The sequence below is a fragment of the Corvus cornix genome, chromosome 18, assembly GCF_000738735.6.
Source record: "Corvus cornix cornix isolate S_Up_H32 chromosome 18, ASM73873v5, whole genome shotgun sequence".
Classification (NCBI taxonomy): domain Eukaryota; kingdom Metazoa; phylum Chordata; class Aves; order Passeriformes; family Corvidae; genus Corvus; species Corvus cornix.
Window position 1 is genome coordinate 817,462 of NC_046347.1, and position 20,847 is coordinate 838,308.

The 20,847-nt window shown below is 56.2% G+C and overlaps 1 protein-coding gene across 1 annotated transcript in view; it reads left to right on the forward strand.

Moving 5' to 3' along the window:
- The window catches only part of NTN1 (netrin 1), an 87,906-nt gene that overhangs the window by 33,679 nt on the left and 33,380 nt on the right, over window positions 1-20,847 (forward strand). Inside the window, 1 exon segment of the mRNA XM_039562447.1 lies at window positions 17,302-17,490. Coding sequence (XP_039418381.1) covers window positions 17,302-17,490 — 189 coding nt within the window.

A 20,847-nucleotide genomic window follows, 5' to 3' on the forward strand; every position in this document is an offset into this window, starting at 1 on the left:
GCTCTCAGGCACAGCCCCTCAGTGCCAGGCTGCAGCAGATCCCCTGATTTCACATCCCAAGTGTCAGTTTGGTTAACTTGTCAGCAAGGGCAGTAAAGAAATCCCTCTCACTTGCAGCCCTTAAATGGTGCTGCTGGAAGGAATCTGCCGTGCAGTTCCAAGGCAGAAGAAGGGTTTGCTCCCTGGGAGGGAGCACGCTTGCCCTTAGGTGAAGGGGACTCGAGCTTCCCTGAGAGAAGGGACAGCAGAGACAGTGTCAGGCTGATAGGCCAAGCCTGGTTTCAAAAGAAGCAATATTTTTCCTGGTGAGGATTCATTTGTTTCTCTGCTTGTGATGGGAAATTCCCAGGTCTTCCAGGTGAAAACACCTTCATTTTCCAAGTGAAGCCAGCAGCCATCCCCCTGCTGAGTGCCAGGACCTCAATCCAACACCCCCATGGCAGCCAGGAAACGCTGAGGGCCAAATACAAGAACCTGGAAGATCCTCAGCCACCAAGGCAGGGCTGAGGCTGTGTCCCCTCTGCCTCTCGGTCTCTTTTTGGACCACCCTTGCCAGGCTGGGCTTTGCTCCTGTGCTCTGGGTGTGACAGCAAGGTGACACTTTGGTGGCTGTCACAAGTTTGTTTGCCTGGTCTCAGCCCTGGAGCCCCTGGTGCTGTGGCTTTTGAAGGCGTTGTTTCCCGATGTAGGAATATCCCTGCGGGCCCTGTGCATTCCCCGGCACCAGCGGGAGCAGCCCGTGGGGTCACACACATCTGCGTTCCTGGGAAATGCCGCGTGTTCCTGCCGGGATCGCTGCCTGCTAACGCTCAGAAAATGATGTGGATTTCCTGCTGTGGGGAGCAGGCTCCAGCTCAGGGTTATTGCCAGGGCTGCAGCGAGCTCGGGGCCACAGACACAAACCATGGCAAACACGGATTAAACGCCTGGTGTTCAGCACCGGGCAGAGCACAGACACTTCACAGCTGGGCTTGGGAAAGGGTCACCCCGAGGAGGGCAGGGAAGGGAGCTGGTGGGGATGGTTGTCCCACTGGGCTCATGAGGGACAGAGGCACCCACCAGCCCCGGGGGCACAGCTGGGCCTCCCCATGGAGCTGCTGGTGTTGTGCAGAGCAGCGGGGCTGCAAAACCAGCCAGGAAAGCTCCTGTGGGAGAGGCTCTGCACATCAGCCCCTGCTGCAGTCAGGGGTGCTGGAGTTCACAGTCTGGGTCTCTGCCAGGGGTGCAGGTTTGTTTGGGGCCAGCAAAGGCAGAGGCAGGGCTGTGCTTCAGGCAGCTCTGGGGTGGGAAGGTGGGTGTGGGGTGCTCCCCTCCTGTCCGGAGGGGTCTCCCATCCCAGGGCACAGCTCGGTGGCCCCAGAGGGAGCTGGGAGTGGGCGAGTGCCGGCAGCTCGGGCCAGGCTGGGAGCTGCAAAAGCTTTTCTGTCTGGAGGTGGGCTCGAGCTCAAGCCGGCTTCCTTTTCCCCGCCAAAGCATCTGCTGTCCTGCACACGTCCCTTCCCCCTTCCCTGCAGCATGGAAATGTTTGATGTGATCCCCCCGCCACAGCTCCCTTTGGTTGGATTCTCTGTGGTTTGATATCCCTGCTCTGGCTGCCTTGAGGTGACCTTGGCTTTGCAGTGCCCTTTCACACCGGAAAACCAAAATATTGCATTTCAAAATTGCCCAGACGGGTATTTCCAGTGACCTAACGGGAAAAAGAGCATTTCTTCGCAGCTCCATCACCCCGACTTTGTGAGCAGCTCCAGCTGGCCCCAAGCTGCTTAAATAACCAATAACTTATTTGGCTGGAAATGCCCCAGCCAGGTTGGGATCCCGCAGGTCCTGGGGCCAGTGGGTCTGGGTCCTGTGGTGATCCTGGTGCTCAAGCTGTGATCCCTGCAGTCCAGCTGCGATCCCTGAGGTCCAGCTGTGATCCCTGCAGTCCAGCTGCGATCCCTGAGGTCCAGCTGCGATCCCTGAGGTCCAGCTGTGCAGCACCACGAAGGTGAAAATGGGGTGTAGCAGCTGTGAATGTGCAGGGCCCAGAGAGGAGCCTCTGAACCAGAAGCACTCCTGAGGCTGCTCCAGGGGCACAGCAAATCTTCTGCCCTGGCCAGGGGCAGGACCTGATGTGCCACCAAGGGAGGTGGCTGTGAGAGAATCATCTGTGCTGGCCACATCACCACGGCATGGTGATTCCAGTGGAAGTTGGGGATGGAGCTGGAAGATGATCCCATTTCCCGGGTCAGACCCGGGTTTAAACGCTGGTCTGTGTCTGTGCTATCCCGTTAAACCTCTGTCATGGTGGCACAGCCTGCAGCAGGCTGGGGCACACATCCCACCTCGAAGGCACTGGGGGGCTGCAGACTCCCCTTCCCCTTGACCCGCCCCCAAACCCCTCCTTGACCTGCACGGGGCATCAGCGAGTCCTGGGAGGTGTCTCCTGCTGCTCCCACCATGCACAGCTGGCTCAGGCACGAGGAGCCCACAGCAGAAACTCTTCTGGGCTTTCAGGACAAAGGACAGGCAGGGATGTCCTCCTGGCTGGAGAGCTGGGGGACGAGGGGGCAGCTGAAATTAAGAACAGCAGGGAAACCACTGGCACAGCAGCACCAGGGCTCGGGGTGTGCTGCTGAGCTGCTCAGCACCCTCACCCCAGCACAGCCAAGGCAGCTCCCATCTGCTGGGATCAGGCCCTTCTCTGAGCGGGCATTGTGATGGAAAAGCTCCTGAAGGGCCTGTGAAGTCACCGAGCCTCGGTCTGTGGCCAGGCTGGAATGCACTAACCAGGAGTTGTTTTGAGGTCAGAAAGGAATAAGTTGTTTGCAGACAATTGATGTTGTTATTAAAAACATCCACGGCGCAGAGCAGGGGGAGGGAGGTCCTCTTTCCTGTTTGGGAAATAGTTTCTCACTGCATCCATCAAATGAAAGAATTCTGTATGAAAAATTAATTTAGAAAAAAAAAAAGTTTCTGGGGCACACGCGCCTGAAAATGAACCACAGCAGGATCAGAGGTTTGGCTCAGAGCAACACCCAAGATTCAAAGGCAGAGGCCAGATTAAAATCCAGGACTGCTCCCAGCCTGTTGCTGGAACAGGAGGAAATGCAGTTTCCTTCAGAGAAATGCAATCTCCTCTCTGTAACTTTTGGGCAAAATTCAGGGACTGCAGCTGAAGCCCGGAGCAGTCTCCCACCGAGACAGACTCCATGGGAGTCTGGAGCAGCAGCTGGACTGCAGGAAAGGCGGGATCATGTCCAAAAGGGAAGAAAAACCCCTCAGATGAAGGGACCAGGTTGTCACCCTGCTCCACATCGTTCCTCTCCCAGCCCAGGGCGAGCAGCTTTCCCAACCCTGTCCCATGGCACGGAGATGTCACCTGAGGTGTGACCTGAGGAGCAGCCACATCACACGGCCACGCTGTGGTCACCCTGTCCCACGAGAGCCAGGTCACCCTCTCGGCACCATCAGCACCACGTGGGCCCTGGCACAGGGCTGGCCTGGCCCAGCTTTCCCTGTTCCCAGCCCCTCTGCGGGGTCACTCATCCAGAGACCCTTCCCATGGGATGGACAGGAGGGAGGACGCTCTGGGCATGACCCAGTCCCTGCAGTGTCCCTGGCAGGTCAGGTTTAAGCTTTGGGTGTAACTTCAGGGTATTTTGGGATGGGAATCTCTTCGTGGCTGGCTCCAGGATTTGTGGGCACATGGCTCGGTTCCTTCCCGTGCCAGGCTGTCCCGTGTCCATGCACCAGCCATGATCCTTCCTGTAGGGGTGGTCAGGGACCACCACCGTGGGTCCAGGACAGAACGAAGCCTCCCCCTCATGGTGGAGGGTCGGGCAGTTTTAGAGACAAACTGGCACAACCCAGGGCTTGACTGGCACAAGCCCATCTCTGAGCATCCTCTTCCCCACGGCCAGAGCTGCCACTCCGACCGGGATTCCTGGGAATGTCTGCACCTCTGCAGCCCTCCTTCGAAACCAGCCGGGTCTGCAGCCTGTGCCGGGGGCAGTCCGAGCTAATTGCCCGTGATCAGCTAATTAAAAGGTCCCGATAAAATCCGCCTGGCAGGCACAGGAGCTTGTGGTGGCCCCGGCGTCCCCCAGGGCGACAGAGAAGGCGGCTGCTGGGACACCCAGGGCTCCATCACATCCCCTCTTCCTCCTCCCCTGCTCTCAAGGGGTTGTCAGCACCTTTGCTTGGGTTGTCTTGGTGTCACCACTCTGCTCCAGGTGGGTCCTGGCAGTGACCCTGGGGTTACAGATGTGACCTGGGTGCAGTGGCTGCATGGCCACGGCCCCGTGGAGAACAGGGGGCTCAGAAAGCGTGGGTGATGTGGTGTTAGGAAAGGGGGGACCACAGGATCCTTCTCTCCTCCCCAGGGAACCCACTCCCAGGCACTCCCACTCCTCAAGTTTTGGCCAAAATGAAGAGTAAAGGCTTCCCACAGTCCAAGCCACCTTTGCTGCCCTGCAGGACGTGCAGCTTTGTGTGTCTGGGTGTTCATGGCAAGCTCCTCTCCAAAGACCTGCCCGGTTTCCAGGAATGCTGTCCCATCCAGGGATTACCCATCCTCTTCAAACAGTCCTGCTCTTCCCTGGCCTCCCTGCCTGGGAGAAAGAAGCAGTGAGGGCCAGGCTGGCCAAGGCAGTGTCCCAGGGCCATGGTGTGCACGGGAGGCTGATCCCGGCAGAAAAGCTGGGAAATCCCTGTGTTTGACTGCTTTGATCTGGATTAAATCCCTTAGAGACAAACAGGAACGGCCTTCCTGTGTGTTTTGACTTGAAGCCATCAAAGTTTGCCCTAAGCGACCCCGAAAAGTGAGCAGGCAGCTGCAGGCTCAGGGCTGGACAGGGAGGAGCTGCTGCATTTCCAGGTGTGCTGTCCTTGCCCGAGGGAGGCTGCAGGGTCAGGTTTGGATTCGGGATTGAGCAGATATCTGCCTGCTTCATCCTTGGTGCTGCTGGGTCAGTGGGATCACTCCAGCCCCGCACCACCTCAGGACAGAGACAGGAGCTGTGTCCTTCATAGGGTGTCCTCTGCTGCTGGCAGTGTGTCCATACCCACCCATTCCCCTGGTCCTGCACCACCAGGCATTTTCACCAGGCATTTTTCCATCCAAACACGGATTTAAGGTAGAGGAGATTTGGCTTGAAGTCCCTGCCCTACAACAGGTCCTATGACCCCAAAGAGATTTGTGTTTCCAGCTCACGAATTCTTTGCATAGGAGCCTCACACCTCTGCTATCCCACAGCCTTGGGGTGGCGGAGCAAGGAGGGATGGCCCAGAGCAAGGGAGGAGGGGAAATGCTGTGATCCAGGTGGGTGTGGCACCCCCGGGCTGGCAGCTGCTCCCTTCCAGGGAGGGGGATACAGCCTCAGAATGTTCTGGTTTTGGGGTCTGGATGCTAAACATGGGCAGTGCAGGACGGTCCCATCCCTGCACGGGATCGTGGTGCTGCGTTCCATGGAGACCCCGCAGAGGATGCCGAGCCCAGCCAGGGCCGCCCGGCCTCCCTGAGCTACCCGAGCCCAGCACAATCCACATTTCTGCCCTGTTACAGAAAACCATTCACAGTAGCACAGCTGCCCTGATAAGGCAGGATAAGCCTGTCAGCTTTCGATAAAACCCCAATCTCCAGGAAAACAAAACGCACCAGTGCCTTGTCGGGAGTCCCGGGACCGCCCAGCCTGGCCGGGAGCAGAAAGCCGCGGTGTGCGGGGAGCAGGGCAGAGAGCTCGTCCCAACACCCCCCTGAAATGCTGTCATGTCCTTGCAGGGTAACAGCTGGGAGGTCAGGCTCATCAGCCGGAGTTTTCCTCCCCTCGCAGATGCCCCGATAGTGTCCCGGAGATAAGATAGCTCTGTTTACCCAGGGCACGCAGGAGAGCTTTGTCCACAGCCCTGAAGGTGCGAATATCCCTGAGCAAACACAGCTCTTCACACCTGTAGGGCTTTCCCAAAGCCAGCCCGGAACGATGCCGGGTCCCGATGACTCGGGATGGGAGCTGGATGCTCACCCCACTGATCACTGTGATTCGTGATTCCTGCTTGGACTGGGTTGTGGGATCAGCTCAGGTTTAGGAAGACTTGAAAGCAGAACTACAATCCGTCTCTGCTGAGGTTTCCCATCTAGAGCTGAATTTTTATGTCATCTTACATCCTTCTGCAGGTCCACAGACAGTTCTGGCTCCTGTCACCCAGAGCTCTCAGCCTTTGCCACAACAAAACCCTCCCAGGATCCCTCTCCCTACTTCCAGAAAGTGAAACTGAGGCACAGTGGAGTTAGGCCAAGCCTTAGCAGGACCTTTCCTGCATCTGGGGAGCATCTCCTCTCCAAGGACAGAGCAGCTGAGCAGCAGTGGCTGGCTCACAGGACAGCCCAGGGCCAAGCTCTCCACCCCAGCCCCGATGCTCGGTCCCGCTCTGCCGGGTGGGAACCAACGTGCTGAGCTGCCAACAGCTCCCCTGAGCCAGCTCAGCTCAGAGAGAAACCAAAACCCTTCCCGAGAGCTGTCATCTGTCAAGCTTGGGTTACTGTCTGGCACCTCGAGTGGCCTGGCTGAGGTTTGTCACTCATGGGAACGGGAGCGCTCCCAAAGCCACCCTGAGCTCCATCTCCCGGGGTGAGGCATGGCTGGAGCAGCACCCACAGGCACAGGCAGGTCCAGTCCCAGAAATGTGGGACAAAACAGAGGGGAACCGCTGTTTCTGGAGAGTCCCCCTCCCTGGGGCTTTTGTCCATGCTGTGGGATTTCTGGGATCTGCCTGCAGGATACTGTGCTTCCCCAGCTCCAAGGAGGACGCTCTCTCCGAGGAGGGTGTTATCCCTCCCCTGCGTAGGCGTCCCCTTTTCCTTCCTGCCACGGGGATATGGGGTCAGGGGGGTGAATACACAGCTGCAGCCGCTGGCAGTGCCTGGGAGGATGAGGCCGTGGGGTCCTGGCAGAGAGGAGGGAAGGCAGCACCAAGCCTGTGGTGGGGAAAGGACAAAAGGAGAGAGTGATGCAGACTCCAGAGGGAAATCCTGCAGGGGTGGTCTTCAGAGAGGTGTTTTTGGTACAGTGGCACTGCAGTGGGGCTGCTGCTGGGTTTGGGGAGGGATGATCGGCCCTGGGTTGTGCCCAGCTCCGTGCCGGGCTCTGGCTGCAGCCACAGGGTCCCTTCGGAAGTGAGGCTGGCTGGGGCTGGTTTAACAATTCCCCTGGCCCTGCTCCAGAGGAGATTGGGAAATGATCTGGGGTTAAAACAACACAACACGTTCCTGAACGCTGTTTATGAAGAGGAGGCCGGCGCAGCCCGACCTCACAGGAGGCTGGATTAGCAGGGACCGGGCACGGGAGCGGCATCACTTGAAGCCGGGTCTGCCCTGGGGGAAGCACAGCCTGAGCTGGTTTAAAACCGCCTCGCTTTGCTTTCACCCCTGGCTGTGGGGAAGCACGGCCAAGTTTCCTGGCTCCCTGGGGCACCGATGGAAGCCGAGCTGAGGCTGTTTGCATCCCTGGTCCTTCTGAGCTGTGCAGTTCTAATCCAGATTTGAAAAGCCTTCGACTCTTTGCTGGGCTGGTTGCGTTATCAGCCCTGTGCATTTTGGGTAACCTTTGCTCTGAATGAGCAAATGCTTTCAGGATTTGTGCTGTGGCTTTAACACTGAAGTGGCTGATCCCTCCTGGGTCAGAAATGCAGGAAAGCTCATAGGCAAATGTCCAGGAGGATCACCTGGAGCTTTGGGGTGCTCAGCCCCACCACTTGCCCTCCTTTTGAGCTGCAGGGTTCTGGTTTTAGAGAAACACAAACGATTTGATGAGACCAAGCCGTTGGGGACTGGGATGAGGTTTTTGGCAACTTGAAAAGCATTCCCTCAGCCTGCAGCAGTTCAGAGCTGCCCTGAGGTGATCGGGCTGGACAAGGAACACCAAGGTGTGGGGTAGAGAGAGGAGAAAGGTCTTGGAAAGCACCACAGCCCCGGAGCAGCGAGGGAAGTGCTGCTGAGATCGGTACCAGATAAGAGGGAAACCGCAAGGGCAGGGTCTAAGTGGGCAAACCGTTCCCAAGAGGACTCCCCTCGACTCTAAATAAACACTGCTGACACTTCAGGAGCACCTTGGAGCTGGGCTGGGGGAGCAGAGCGGGGGCTGGGGGCTCTGTGCTATCCCCGATAACCCGGAGGTTGTAGGGTGAACTCTCCCATCAGCTCCTGCCTTTGGATGGCATCTGGATGAATTACGGGATGCAAACAATTCATGTCAAAGGATTGACAATCTCAGGAGACTGGGTTTGGATGGTGCAATTAAACAAAGCAAGCTGATGACAGGCTGGCAGCATCTCCCAGAGTGAAATAGAGAGTTCACTTCTTGACTTTTCCCTTCTCAAAAAAATATTTAAAAAAACCGAAAAAGCCCCACAACTCTTTCCAATCTGAATCTTATCTGCAAACTTTCTGCACCTGATTATCAGAGAAAATCTCATGATAAAACCCAAATCAAATCCTGGTCAGTCAAAGCTTTTGCTGGATGCCTTGAGCTGCGCCAGGGAAAGTTTAGGCAAGACATTAGAAAAACTTCATTACAAAAAGAGGGTTGGGCATTGGAATGGGATGCGCGGGGAAGCGCTGGAGGTCAAGAAAAGGCTGGATGTGGCACTGAGTGCCATGGTTTAGTTGACAAGGTGGTGGTAGATCACAGGCTGGACTTGATGATCTCCAAGGTCTTTCCCAAGCTCGTTGGTTCTGTCACTCCGGGACCTGGATGTGGGTGCAGAATGCCGGCGGTCAGTGCAGGACAGAGCAGGGGACGTGCTCTGCCCACGCCACAGAGCAGCCCTCGGGTGAGATCCCCCCGGAGCTCCCATCCCAGCGCTCAGAGCTGGCTCCTGAGGCAGACTCCTGGTGAGGCTGAAGGCTGATCCAGCTCCCGGAGGTGCTCCGCGTGGCACAAGACTCCGCTCCAGTCTCAGGGCAGCGCTGTCCCCTCTCTGCACTCCGGAGGAAGCGAAGGCAATTTACAGCCCATTTCCAGGCGCTTTGAGTCCAACCGTGTGTGCTGCACCAGGGCACGGCCGGCTTTGTGCTCCCCATCCTGTATTGAGTAAGACTGCTTTTGTCTTGGGAGAAAATGCCTTGCGTGAGAGGCTGCCACAAATCCCAACATTTCAATGCAGCTCAACGGGCCCGTAGGTTCTTCCTCCATCCCCACCGCCTGCTGATGGACCCTCAGCTGCCTGGTGGCTTTGAAGGGGCCATTGCTGGTCACTGGACATGTCCCCGAGGATTCCAGGAAGGAACACACAGCTCCGCTGGACCTCGAGGGCTGCCAGCAGCTGTTTGCCACGTGTGCTGCCTGGCAGTGGGGAGAGCTTCACTGCCCGGAGATTGTTCGAATCTGGCTCAAAATCCAAATATCTGGGAGCTGTAAATCTCCCAGGAAAAAGTCTTGCTGTTGCTCCTCTGATGCTTCCTGTGGGGCCAGAAACACCACGTGTACAGCCAGGAAATACCTCGGGAGGTTCTGGTGCTCCAGTCCAGGCTGGAACCAATAAATGTGGAAAGAGTTATGGAAATCTCTCCCTCCATGAAATTAATCCAAACCTAGGTCAGACCCCAGTCTGACAGGTTCACGTGGCAGGTTAAATTCCAAGGTGTCCGTGGCTGTCGGGATCAGCTCCCGTGGCTTGTGGGGCTGGGAGATGGACGGGCAGCCACAGGGCCTGGCTGGCAGCAGCTGCTGGGTGCTCTCCAAAGACATCTGCTGCTGCTGGGAAGAGTTTTGGTCTCACCACGCTGGAGAAATTTGATAATTCTGAGTGTTGACAATTAACCCTCAGCAGCTGATCTGACAGGACTTGTTCTTTCCTCTTTGGGGTTTGATCTGTGAACAACTCTGGACTTTCTCCCTGGATCCGCTCTCAAAACCAGACACTGCATTTTGGGATTTGGCCATGCCGAGCTGTCCATCTGCTGCCCGCTTTGGATGGGCACTATTTCATCTGGCTCTGGGTGCTGATGGACAGCTGGTTCACCATGGACATGCCAGGTTTGCCCCTATTGTTTGCTGGGGTGAGGGCAATCCCCAAAACATTCATGGGTTCAATCTGCCAAGCTCTACTGTTTAGCATTTCTTTTCCTCCCCACTGCCCAGCATCTGCTGGAAGTTCTCGCTTCCTGCCTGATGATGACCATGGCAGGGCAGGGCTCCCTTGGAGCCTGACGGCTGGAGGTGGATCTCAGGCAGGGATCAGGGTGACACTGCCACACTCAGCACCTGAGAATCCACCATCAGGACAGGAATCCCCTGCCCTCTCTCTACAGGCCTGGTTTTGGGCTTCGTTTGTGCAATGAAAATCAGATTTTCAGGGAATTCAGCTGCAAAACTCCATCAGCTTTAACCAAATGTCCCCTTTTTCAGTGACTGAGAAATGCAGCCAAGGTTGACCTTCTTAGAAACAGCAACAGACACATGCCTAGCAGGAGCAGTGTTCTTCTTTTTAAGCCTTGGCTTCAAACATAAGGACAATAGATTTTGTCTAAGGAAATAAATCCCCAAATTTGTTGGGGTTGGCACAGCCCAGGATTTTTCACTCGCCTTGTTTCTCATTTCCAGCTGAATCATTTTAGCAGGGACTTTTCTAGAAGGGCTCAGCCTGACTCAGACACCCAGCCTCAAACATTTCAGCCCAAACACTGAGTCTGGCTTTTCTTATGGAAAAGAGAATGAGGGTCTTATCTTGGAAATCCCAGGTGGGTGTCACTGCTCTGTTACCAACTTCAGTGTCACAGAGAGTTGTTACTTTGCAGAACCAACACTGACAGGGACATCTCCAGGGCCTCTCTGTCCCTGAGGCGTGCGGGGATTTGGGAACTGGCAAAGTGGGAAGTGAAGGGCACTTGGGTTGTGCAGCCTCCCCAGGGAGGTCCTGAGTCACTCTGATGACATCTCGTCCAGAGCTTTTCCCCAGAATTGTCATTCCTGAGGATTTTCAGGCATGGAAAAGTGTTCTGATCCTCAAGGCCTTTTTGTGCTGAGGAGGAGGTGTCCGCAGTGTGTTCCTCCTCAGGATCCTGCTCTCCTGCTTCTCCTGCATTGGCAGTTTGGCCATTCCTTGCCCTCACGGGTGGAGCAGGCTCAGAGGCATTTGCCCTCATGAGGAGTAATCCGAGTGTGAGGGGCTCCCCAAAAAGCTCTCACCCCAACAGGGGCGTCCCAGCCGGGCTGGGGCTCTGCCTTTCCTTCCCTCTCCCTCCATCCCCACTGGCTGTTGCTGCAGGCCAGGTCTGTGGCTCCGGCCCCGTGGGCGATGCCAGCCACAGCTGCATTTTTTGTGGTGTGTCCACACACTTCCCTCCATCCTTTAGCTCTGACTGGCAGGAAAACCTGGGCCTGGCGCAGACCTCGTGTCTGCCCCTCGCAGCCACAACACCCCCGTGGATTTCCCCTTGCCTGAGCCAACCCAACCAACTTCCGAGCCTCCTCCTTACTCACACTCAACAGCTCACGCACATGAATTTCCCCCAGCAAAACATCTTTGTTTGGTGGTGGCCAGCTGGGGCTGTGGTGGGTGACACTGGGGCTGTGGTGGGTGACACTGAGGCTGCAGCGGGTGGCACTGGGGCTGTGGTGGGTGACACTGGGGCTGTGGTGGGTGACACTGGGGCTGTGGTGAGTGGCACTGGGGCTGTGGTGGGTGACACTGGGGCTGCAGCGGGTGGCACTGGGGCTGTGGTGGGTGACACTGGGGCTGTGGTGGGTGACACTGGGGCTGCGGTGGGTGGCACTGGGGCTGCGGTGGGTGGCACTGAGGCTGTGGCGGGTGGCACTGGGGCTGTGGTGGGTGGCACTGGGGCTGCGGCGGGTGGCACTGGGGCTGCGGTGGGTGGCACTGGGGCTGTGGTGGGTGGCACTGGGGCTGCGGCAGGTGGCACTGGGCCACATGGGAGGGCACAGGGATGCCTGCCCCACGAGGAGGTCTGGATCTGACCCCTAAATCCTGATGGATCCAAGCTCTTGGGGCCACACGTGGTGACCCTGCTCTGCAGGAGTTTGCCACTGGTGTTCATCCTTGCTTGGCCATTCTGCTGCTGCAAGCATGGACAGAAAGCCTTTCCTAGCCTGGGAGCATCCAACCCCCAGGAGAGATCCCTGCAAGGCCACACCTGGAATCACTCACCGGGCACAGCCTTGGCAGCCTGTGCTGGACTGGTGTGGCCCAGTGACCTGGAGCGGTGTGAGAGCTCATCCACCAGATCCAAGTTCATGCCCAGCTGCTCCAAAACCTCAAACCAGTCAGCAGCGGCTTGAAGGGACACTGTGGGGGACCAGGGACACCCTCCTGCTGTGTCCATGGGGGATTTCTCTCCACCTCCCAGTCCAGACAGGTCTCCACTGGCTCTGGTTGTCACCTCTGTTGTCCCTGTGGGTGTTTCCTTGACCATTATGGTCCTCAAAAATAACATCCCTGAAGATATCTCCAGGGATTCCCTGGGAGCAAAGCCCCCCCCAAGATGGGCATGGGCAGGGTGTCCCTCTTAGGGACCAGGACCCTGCACATCAGGATTTCTCCTGCAGAAAAGAAATAATAGCTCAGGCTGAGCTAGCACTTTTCTGGGAAAAAAAACTTGTTTGGGAAAAGGAAAATTTTAAGCAGGCTGAGACTCTTCATAAATTCAAGTCAAATTCAGAGATTACTTTCAGCCTCTGGATTCTTCCATCCTCCCCTTTTCCTTCCCCCCTCCCCCGAATTATTGTTTGCAAAAATTAAAACAAAATGTTTTGGGGTTTTCGTTTGTTTAAAAAGCAATTTGCATTTTGAAAATTGCCAAAATATAAGCTTTGGGAGGGTGGGGTCTTTTGAAAGGGCAGCATTGTCATTGCTGAATGAAAACCACGGAGAGGAATTCATCCTGGGAGATGCAGGGCGCTGGGATGCGGGGCCCGGGGGACGCGGTGGCAGCACAAAGACCGCAACCACAGCTGCCAGCACACAGCCCCAGCCTGCTCCTCCGTCCATGTCCCTCCCTTCCTTCTCCCACATGGAAAATCCTGCCCACCTTGACCTCTTTGAGGAATTCATTTGACCAAGTCGCTGGTTTTAACGTGGAGAGGATTCAGCAGTGCTTTCCCTGCTCGGCTCCAAACCGCAGCTTTCCTCTTTCCCTCTCCAACCTTTTCCAGGTTTCGGAACATCTGTGTTTAAATGAAGTCTGGTTATCCAGACCTGAGCCTGGCAGCTCAGGTAGGGATGCTCTGATGAAGCTCTGCACATCTGTGCGCAATAAAGTCAGGGAACAAAAGGCTTGTGAGGTCCTTGGCAGAGTAAGAGAAAGAAGAGAGCGAGAGACAGCAGGACTGGGCTTAGTGGAGCAACCGGAGCCAAAACCTTTCATCGCAGAGCCCTCAGCACCTGGCTTGTGTTTTGCTCAGAGCTGGGTCTGCAGGGGTGCAGGGCTGTCTTCTCCACCAGGTGCAGAGCAAAGCTTGAGGAATGGACATGATGCCAGTCCTGGGAGGTGATTTTTATTACAGCCCTCAAAGGCATTCATAGAAAGAAAAAATGGGTTGCTAAAGAGCCACTTGAATTCAGGGAAATTCAAACCAAGAAGCAGTGGCTGAAAATTAAAGCCAGGCCAAGTCATGTCAGGAACAAGGCAAAAGGCTTCAGCGCAGCAGGGGATGAACCTCGGGCCGAGGCAGAGCGAGGGTGGGAGCCGCGTTTCCTGAGTGCCTCCATCCAGGGAAAACGTGGCCAGGGAGCCACACGCCCTGGGGACATGCAGGGATCCGGAGCTGGCATCCAAAACCACCCGACCTGCTGCTGGGGCCAGCCATGTGCCCAGGCACTGCCCGCGCTCTGCACCTCCAGAGTGATCCCATCACGGCGTGTGCCAGCCTTGTGCCCACAAGGACTTTGTGACGCCTGGCTGGGACATTTCCTGCATCGCTGGGACATTTCCTGCATCGCTGTGTGCTATTGTCAGGAGCAACAGGATGGGTATTTTCCTTCAGTCCCTCCATCCCTGTGTGCTATTGTCATGTGTGCTATTGTCAGGAGCAACAGGATGGGTATTTTCCTTCAGCCACACCAAGCCTCTCCCACAAACACACCAGGCTACAGACAGAGCTGCCAGCTTGCCCTGCCTGGTGGCCAGCGGTGCACAGCACTGGCCACTCCAGCCAGGCACTCAGGGTGGACACAGGACAAAGTAATTGCAATTAAAGCCACACTCTCTGAGTTTGGCCCCTTCTGTCTGCAGAAACAGGTGGATCAGGAGGGGTGGATGATGGAAAAGTGGCCAAGTGTGTGGGGTTGGGAGGGAATTGGTGCCCAGCTGTTTCCTTGGTGCCCTGGGAGTGGAAGGAGGAGACAGAACCAAGGCTGAGTGGATCGAGCCAAAAGCAGCTGCGAGGTCACTGTGGAGGGGTGGCTGTCACTCCCTGGATGCCTGTGGCGAGCTCGAGGGAGGCCATGCTGGTCATGGAGTGGGGCTGGGCCAGACCACGCCTTCTCCCAGCTCATTCCCTGCCTCCCTGGAGGCTTTATTCCCAAGGCATCCGCAATATTTCTGTCACTGACTCTGGATGAGGACAGGGATGGCTGTTTTGGGGAGCTCCTTGCAGCTTCTTGTGTGGTTCAGCTTCTTCCCTCCTTCAGGATTTTGCCGTCCCTGGAACACCAAGGAAAATTGATTGTGGGAGTAGAGCTGGGAGTTCCTCTGCACACTCCACTTATTCCTCCACATTCCTGTGCAGCTCTGCTCTGGTGGCACCAGTGGAAATGTTAGCAAAGAACTCGAGAAAATCCCCGGAGTTCTGTTTTCCTGGCTTTGCAAAAACAGTTCTGCTTATCAAGCAACCCAAAGAAATGCAAAGATTTTCACTCGCTCTTCGTGTGGGCTCAGCTTTGAATTTTAAAAAGGGATTTGCCAATGCAATCTTGCAAAATACTCCAGTGCCAAGTCCAGCTCTCCTAAAATACAAGTTTTAGGAGGAGGTGAGCTTTCATTCTCCTGGGAAAACATGCATTTCTGACAGATTTGAGGGAGAACTAAGGCTTCTGTGAGGCCATGCCACTCCCTGGAGAAATGTCCCCTCGTGTTGATCAACAGGGACTAAATCCTGTGGTTTGTGGCACCAAAAGCAGAGCTGCTCGTGAGGCTTTGAATGATGGAGATGAGCCCACGTGCTCACAACCTACAACAGCCCTCAGACTGAGGGATTTAAATCTTTTTTGCTCTGCTTGAGCCAAGTCCTGAGGCTGTGCCATGGATACAGGTGCTGTCTTGGGGGTTTGGTGTGGCCAGGAGAACATTCCCTGTGTCCCAGCCCTGGTCTGTGCCTGGGGGAAGGCTCTGCCCTGAGGGTAGGAACCAGCCCTGAGTCCTGCACCCCCAGGAAGAGCGTTTCACCTCTGTAAAACAAGAGGAATTTAAAACCCCCACCTGCTTTGAAAAAGCTTTGCTCCTGCGTTCTGCAGGGCAGGAATCACCTCCAAAAGCCTTTCTGTGGTGGAGCCGTGATGGGGGCTGGGGCTGCTCAGCACGTGTGGAACGAGGAGAAAGCAGAGCTGAGCGGCTGCTCCAGCAGGACACAGCAGGCTGCTCTTCCTGAGCTTTCCACGGAAGGGGAAAACCCACAAGGGGGGCACACAAGTGCCCGGTGCGTGCTCCAGTGCTGCTTTTGCTGCTAAAAGTGCAGCTTCAGCACATGTGGGACCGGGCCAGATCTGAAGCACAGCCTTTCTCTCTGGAGGCAGGAGCAGTGTCTCCAGGCTCCCTCATGCCTGTGTCCTGTTGGGGAGATGACAGAAGCTCCTGCAGGCTGCTGGGCTCATCCCAGGAGGGCCAAACCACGGCTCAAAGCCGTGGCCCAGCTCTGTGGCAGGAATCTCACTCCATCATGCCTGGCAAAGCAGTCCCGGGCCGCTCTTGTCACCATCAGCACGTCGGTGCCTGCTGCTCCTGCTCTGCCAGCCTTGGTGGGGACGTGAGGTTTGGCCCCTCTGTGTCAGCCAGAGGAATTCCGACGGCAGAGCACGGAGAGAGCGGCTCTGTCCCGCTGGGCGCGTGGGGACGGGTGGGTTCCGCTCTCCCCTGTGCTGGCACGGCGTGTGTCAGCTGGGGATTGTTCCTGAGAAATACTGCGGAGCTGCACTGTCATTTTCTGGGCTGAAACCTGATAATTGAGCAAATACAGCATGGCTTTGTGCTGGGAGAGCACCATAAGGTAAACAGGAAGGAATGAAGGATTAAGATGTCTCTGCTCTGAGGCAAGGTGACAAGCCCGGAGCGGTGACACCTCCGTGCCGAGGCGAGGGGCCCAGCTGTGGGCTGGCATGGCACAGCTGCATTGTTCAGGGGTGAAGAGCAAATAAAAGCCACAGGAAAAGAAAACAAGCTATAAAATTCTCAGCAAAGCACAGAGCCCCAGCAACTGCCTCCTGATGGCCCCGTGACAGCTCTGGGGAGAGGCAGGCGAGGGGTCGAGCTTTTGAAGTCCCAAAGTTGTCCTTTGCGAAGGCCCCCTGTTAAAATAGGCCCGGTGTTGACTTTAGGCTGCATATGGTGGAGGAATTGGACATCTCAGCCACAGCAATCAAAGCAGGGAGGCACTTTTTTGGAGTTATGGCTAACTGTCCCAGGCAGGATGGGGGATGCAGGGGCAGGGCTGCAGATGAGTGACAGAGCCCATGGCGTGGAAAGCTGAGGGAGAAACCAGCAAGGAAGGTCTTGGAATGGTGTTCGGAGCTCAAACACGTGTGTTAGAACTGGTCAGAGTGGGAACACTGGGAAGGTCGGGCAGGTGGTGATGGAAACCCCTTCCCACAGGGCAGAGGGGGTTCCTGAGGTGCTGGGAAGTGGGGGTTTCGCAGCACTGAGCAGTAACAACACAAAGTGAGGGTGGATGAGAAGGGAGATGAGTGGTGCTCCCATGGGGGAAGTGTTTGTGACAAAGCTGAAGGTGCCACAGGGGTTTCTGTGCTGTTCTCCAGCCAGGGACGGGCGCCTGTCCCCACAGCCCACCTGGAACCCACACTGCGAGCAGGCAGAGGCAAAGCCATCCTTACTGCAAGGCAGGACAGTGAAATGTGGTCTTGGCAACCTCATTTTCCCCTGCACAAAGCTGCGCTCACCTCCCAGCACAGGCCAGGAAGGGATGTGGGTGAGCAGTTGGCTTCCCACAGCCAGAGGTGCCACCAGGGCCTCGCATCCTGTGACCCCCCCGTCTGACACACAGGGCACACACAGAGGGGTTGGCAGCAGCTCCCCGGGGTTGGCACCTCTCTGCTTGGGCACAGATGGTGACAATGTCCCCTCTTTGCCTCTCGCAGCCTGCAACTGCAACCTGCACGCGCGGCGCTGCCGCTTCAACATGGAGCTGTTCAAGCTGTCGGGGCGCAAGAGCGGCGGCGTCTGCCTCAACTGCCGGCACAACACGGCGGGCAGGCACTGCCACTACTGCAAGGAGGGCTTCTACCGCGACCTCAGCAAGCCCATCTCGCACCGCAAGGCCTGCAAAGGTACGGCATCAGGGACGGGGGTGGGAATGCACCGCTCCTCCTTCCCCAGCCCCTCCCTGCAGCTCCGCTTCCGCCGCTCTTCCTCCCGCCAAACCCCTCCCGCTCCTCCCGCTCCCAAACCGGTTTGGAATTGCTTTTTTTGCCGTTTGGAAAGACTTCTCATGCCCCCACATTCCCTGTTGTCACCTCTGCAGCCTCCTGGTGAGGACAAGGCCACCCACATCTCCTGCCATCACCTCTCCCTGGTCTCCCCAGCCTCCTGCTGCGGACAAGGCCATGGAAAGAGAAGTCCTCACTGCTGAGGATGACTTCAAATTATTTCAGGGTTTATCACTTATAAATTGTGCTTCATCTTCTTCTACCTGGCCATCACTCTGTAAGGGCAGAGGGGCACAAAATCCCAGCTCTGGGTGAGATGTAGAATTTAAATCAGCCTCCTCCAAGCCCCGTCTCCAGCTCCCACCCTTCAGGCAGAGCTGAGCCCATGCACAGAACTTGTCACTCCTCCGGACGAGGAGAGAACAGAAAAAGGGGAAACGAGTTTATTTTGAGCTTGGAGTATTTTGAGGTTTCCTCGTGTGGCCGTGGAGGCGAGCGGGGCTTCAGCTGGGGCAGGAGCAGCAAGAACAGCAAATGCTGCAAATGAACCTTTTTAACTCTCAGTTGCTGCTGAAGAGATGGAAATCCTGAACCTGAGGTGCAGCAAAGGAATCAAACAAACGTTCAAAAGCCAGGTCAGAAAATGCTGGGGTTTCCCACACAAATCCTCAGCTCTTTTCTCTCTAAAGATTCATTTCAACAAGAAATGGAAAGCTTTTTGGATTCAAATCGGTATTTTTGGCTGGGAAGTTTTGTGTCTCCAGCATTTTAAATTTTTTGGTTTGTTTTTTTTTCCCTACTGAAAACAGACACTTTTTGCCATAGCAGAAAAGAAATCCCTTTTTCAGACAGTCCTATTCCCCTTTTTCTACCTTGAAAAAACTATTCCAATGAGAGCTCACAGCAAAGGCTCCATGAAAGAGCTGCCAGAGGCATTTTTTTATTAATTCAACTCCATTAATTCAGCCTAACAGACACATCCAGCTAAGCTGCCTCTCCTCTCCCTTGCATTCCTCATCTCCCACTCCATCCCATGCACGAGGTGCCTCAGCTCACAGCACATCAAACATCAGCAAATTAAAGAGGCTGGAGTTGCATTGTTTGGGATGGTTGGTTTGGGTAATTATGCAGAAATATAACATTGCAGAAACGCTTGCACAATGTCTCCTTCTTTTTAACTTGGAGAAAAAGAGAGCTCCACAAGCTTCCACACGTGCTGCAGGGCACGGGTGAGGCTCAGGCAGCAAAAGATGAGCTGAAAGCAGAGCTGGGCAACACCCCCTGGCCAGCTCAGGGCTGCTGCTGTTTCCAACAGCCAAACCTTTAATAATTGTTAGAGAAAAGATTTTTCTAATGATCTGAAGTTCAGATCAGCAGTGCAGGTAAAAGCATGAGAAGCTGGGGTTTAAGGATGGTTTTCCCTGATGGATAACAGTGATCCAGCCATGCCAGGTGCTGTGCTCTGTGTTTGCTTCCAGTGGTTTCCTTGCAAAATTGATAAAAGCCTGGCAGTTGTCAGTGGCCAGAGACGCCCTGGGACAGAGGCTCGCCAGGCAGGCCGTGGCACGGAGGCTGCAAACCACAGGCAAAGCAATTGGTGACAGATGGAGCAGGGATATTGCACAGAGTGGCAACGCTGGGTGTGTGCCAGAGCCTGCCAGGCTGCAGCTGGGCATGGAGCTGGGCATGGAGGATGTGGCTGCTGTGGGTGGGTGGTCAGGCAAGCCCAGGGACACCAAGCCAGGGCTCCCCTGGCATTCCAAGGTCCAGCTGCAGCTGATCCCTGCCCCAGCCACGGATCCTGGGCTGGAGGAGTCCTGCTGCTCCTCCTCCAGGGGGATGGAGGGGCTCATCCCTGCGGGCAGGGGAGCGGGATGCCCTTTGTCCTGGGGCACAGGGACATCCAGCCCCTGTTCCTGGGCACAGCCCTGGTGTGGCAGCTGTCCCGAGAAAAACAAAACTCGGGGTATGAGAAATTTTCACGTTCATTTTTCCAGACTCAGACAAGGATGAATTGTCCCTCTTTTCTCCCTGGCTTTTGAGAAATCACCAAGAGCTCCCAGCACGCCGAAGCCCTGCTTCCAGTTCCTTCTGCTTTCCCTCTGCTCCAAATGATGTTGCAAGTGAAATTCCACATCTGGGTCCTGCAAACCCTCGTCCACGCCGCTCTGTCACGGGCCGCTGTAAATCAGGGCCCTGGTGTTGGTTCTTTTGATTAAATTCCCTCCTGATATTTGCCAGATTATTGGCACTAATGTAATTCCACTGGAGTAGGGTCTGCAGGGTTTTATAGCCTGGCTGTAAAACAGCTCTGCACTTCAGGAGAGGCTTTGCACACTTCTTGATGAAAAGATGACAAACGAGACGTGCTCTGAATGCACTTGTGCTGAGGCTGCCAGCGCAAACCCCTCGTGCAGGGGCAGGATTTGGCACCTGGAGAGGTCACATTCATCAGGGCTCAGCGTTTGGGGAGGAAATGGGATTGATTGTCTGTGCGCCTGGTGCTGCTGCAGCCTGGGGAGTTTTCCAGCTGTGCTGGAGGATTTCATGCCTTGTGCAAGCCCCAAAAAGCACTCCCAGCCTCCCCGCCCGGCCCGGCCTGCACCCACCGGGGGTCAAGACTTGACATTTGCATTTTGGAGGCAATTTGGGTTGGAGCAGAGGGAGGTGAGACCTGTCCCCCCGGGCTCAGCCTCCTGTCTTTGATTCCAGGAGTGCAGATAAAGCGTTTTTTTCCCACCCATCTGCAGGCACTGACTGGGGGCTCCCGGACCCCTTTGGCTCAGGATGCTGCCGGGAGAGTGGAGCAGAGCCCCCGGTGACAGGGCCAGTGGCACCAGTCCCCGTCTCTCTCCACTGACTATAGAGGGAGCTGCGTGACCAGCTTAGAGCCGAGAGCTCGTTCCCTGGAGGCTGGGCCGGGGGAGATGGAACCTCTCTCTTCCTGCTGCTGGATCCCGCTGGGAAGTTGGGGTGCAGGAGGTGGCGGGCGGGACACCCACGACAGACAGCAGAGCCTGAGGATGGTGCCACTGCCCCCAGAGGTGTCCCGCTGCTGGTGTCCCAGTGTAGGACAGGGACAGCAGTCTGTCCGTGGTTCCAGTCATGGTCAGCATCCCTCCAGCCTTGGGGATGTCCCCTGTCACCACGGTCCCCAACCCACACCTGGGTGGGGCAGACAAGCTCACAGCTGAAGCATCCCAAAGACATTGGGATGGCCTGGCTGGATCCCTACACCCGGGCTCCAGGGCCAGCAGG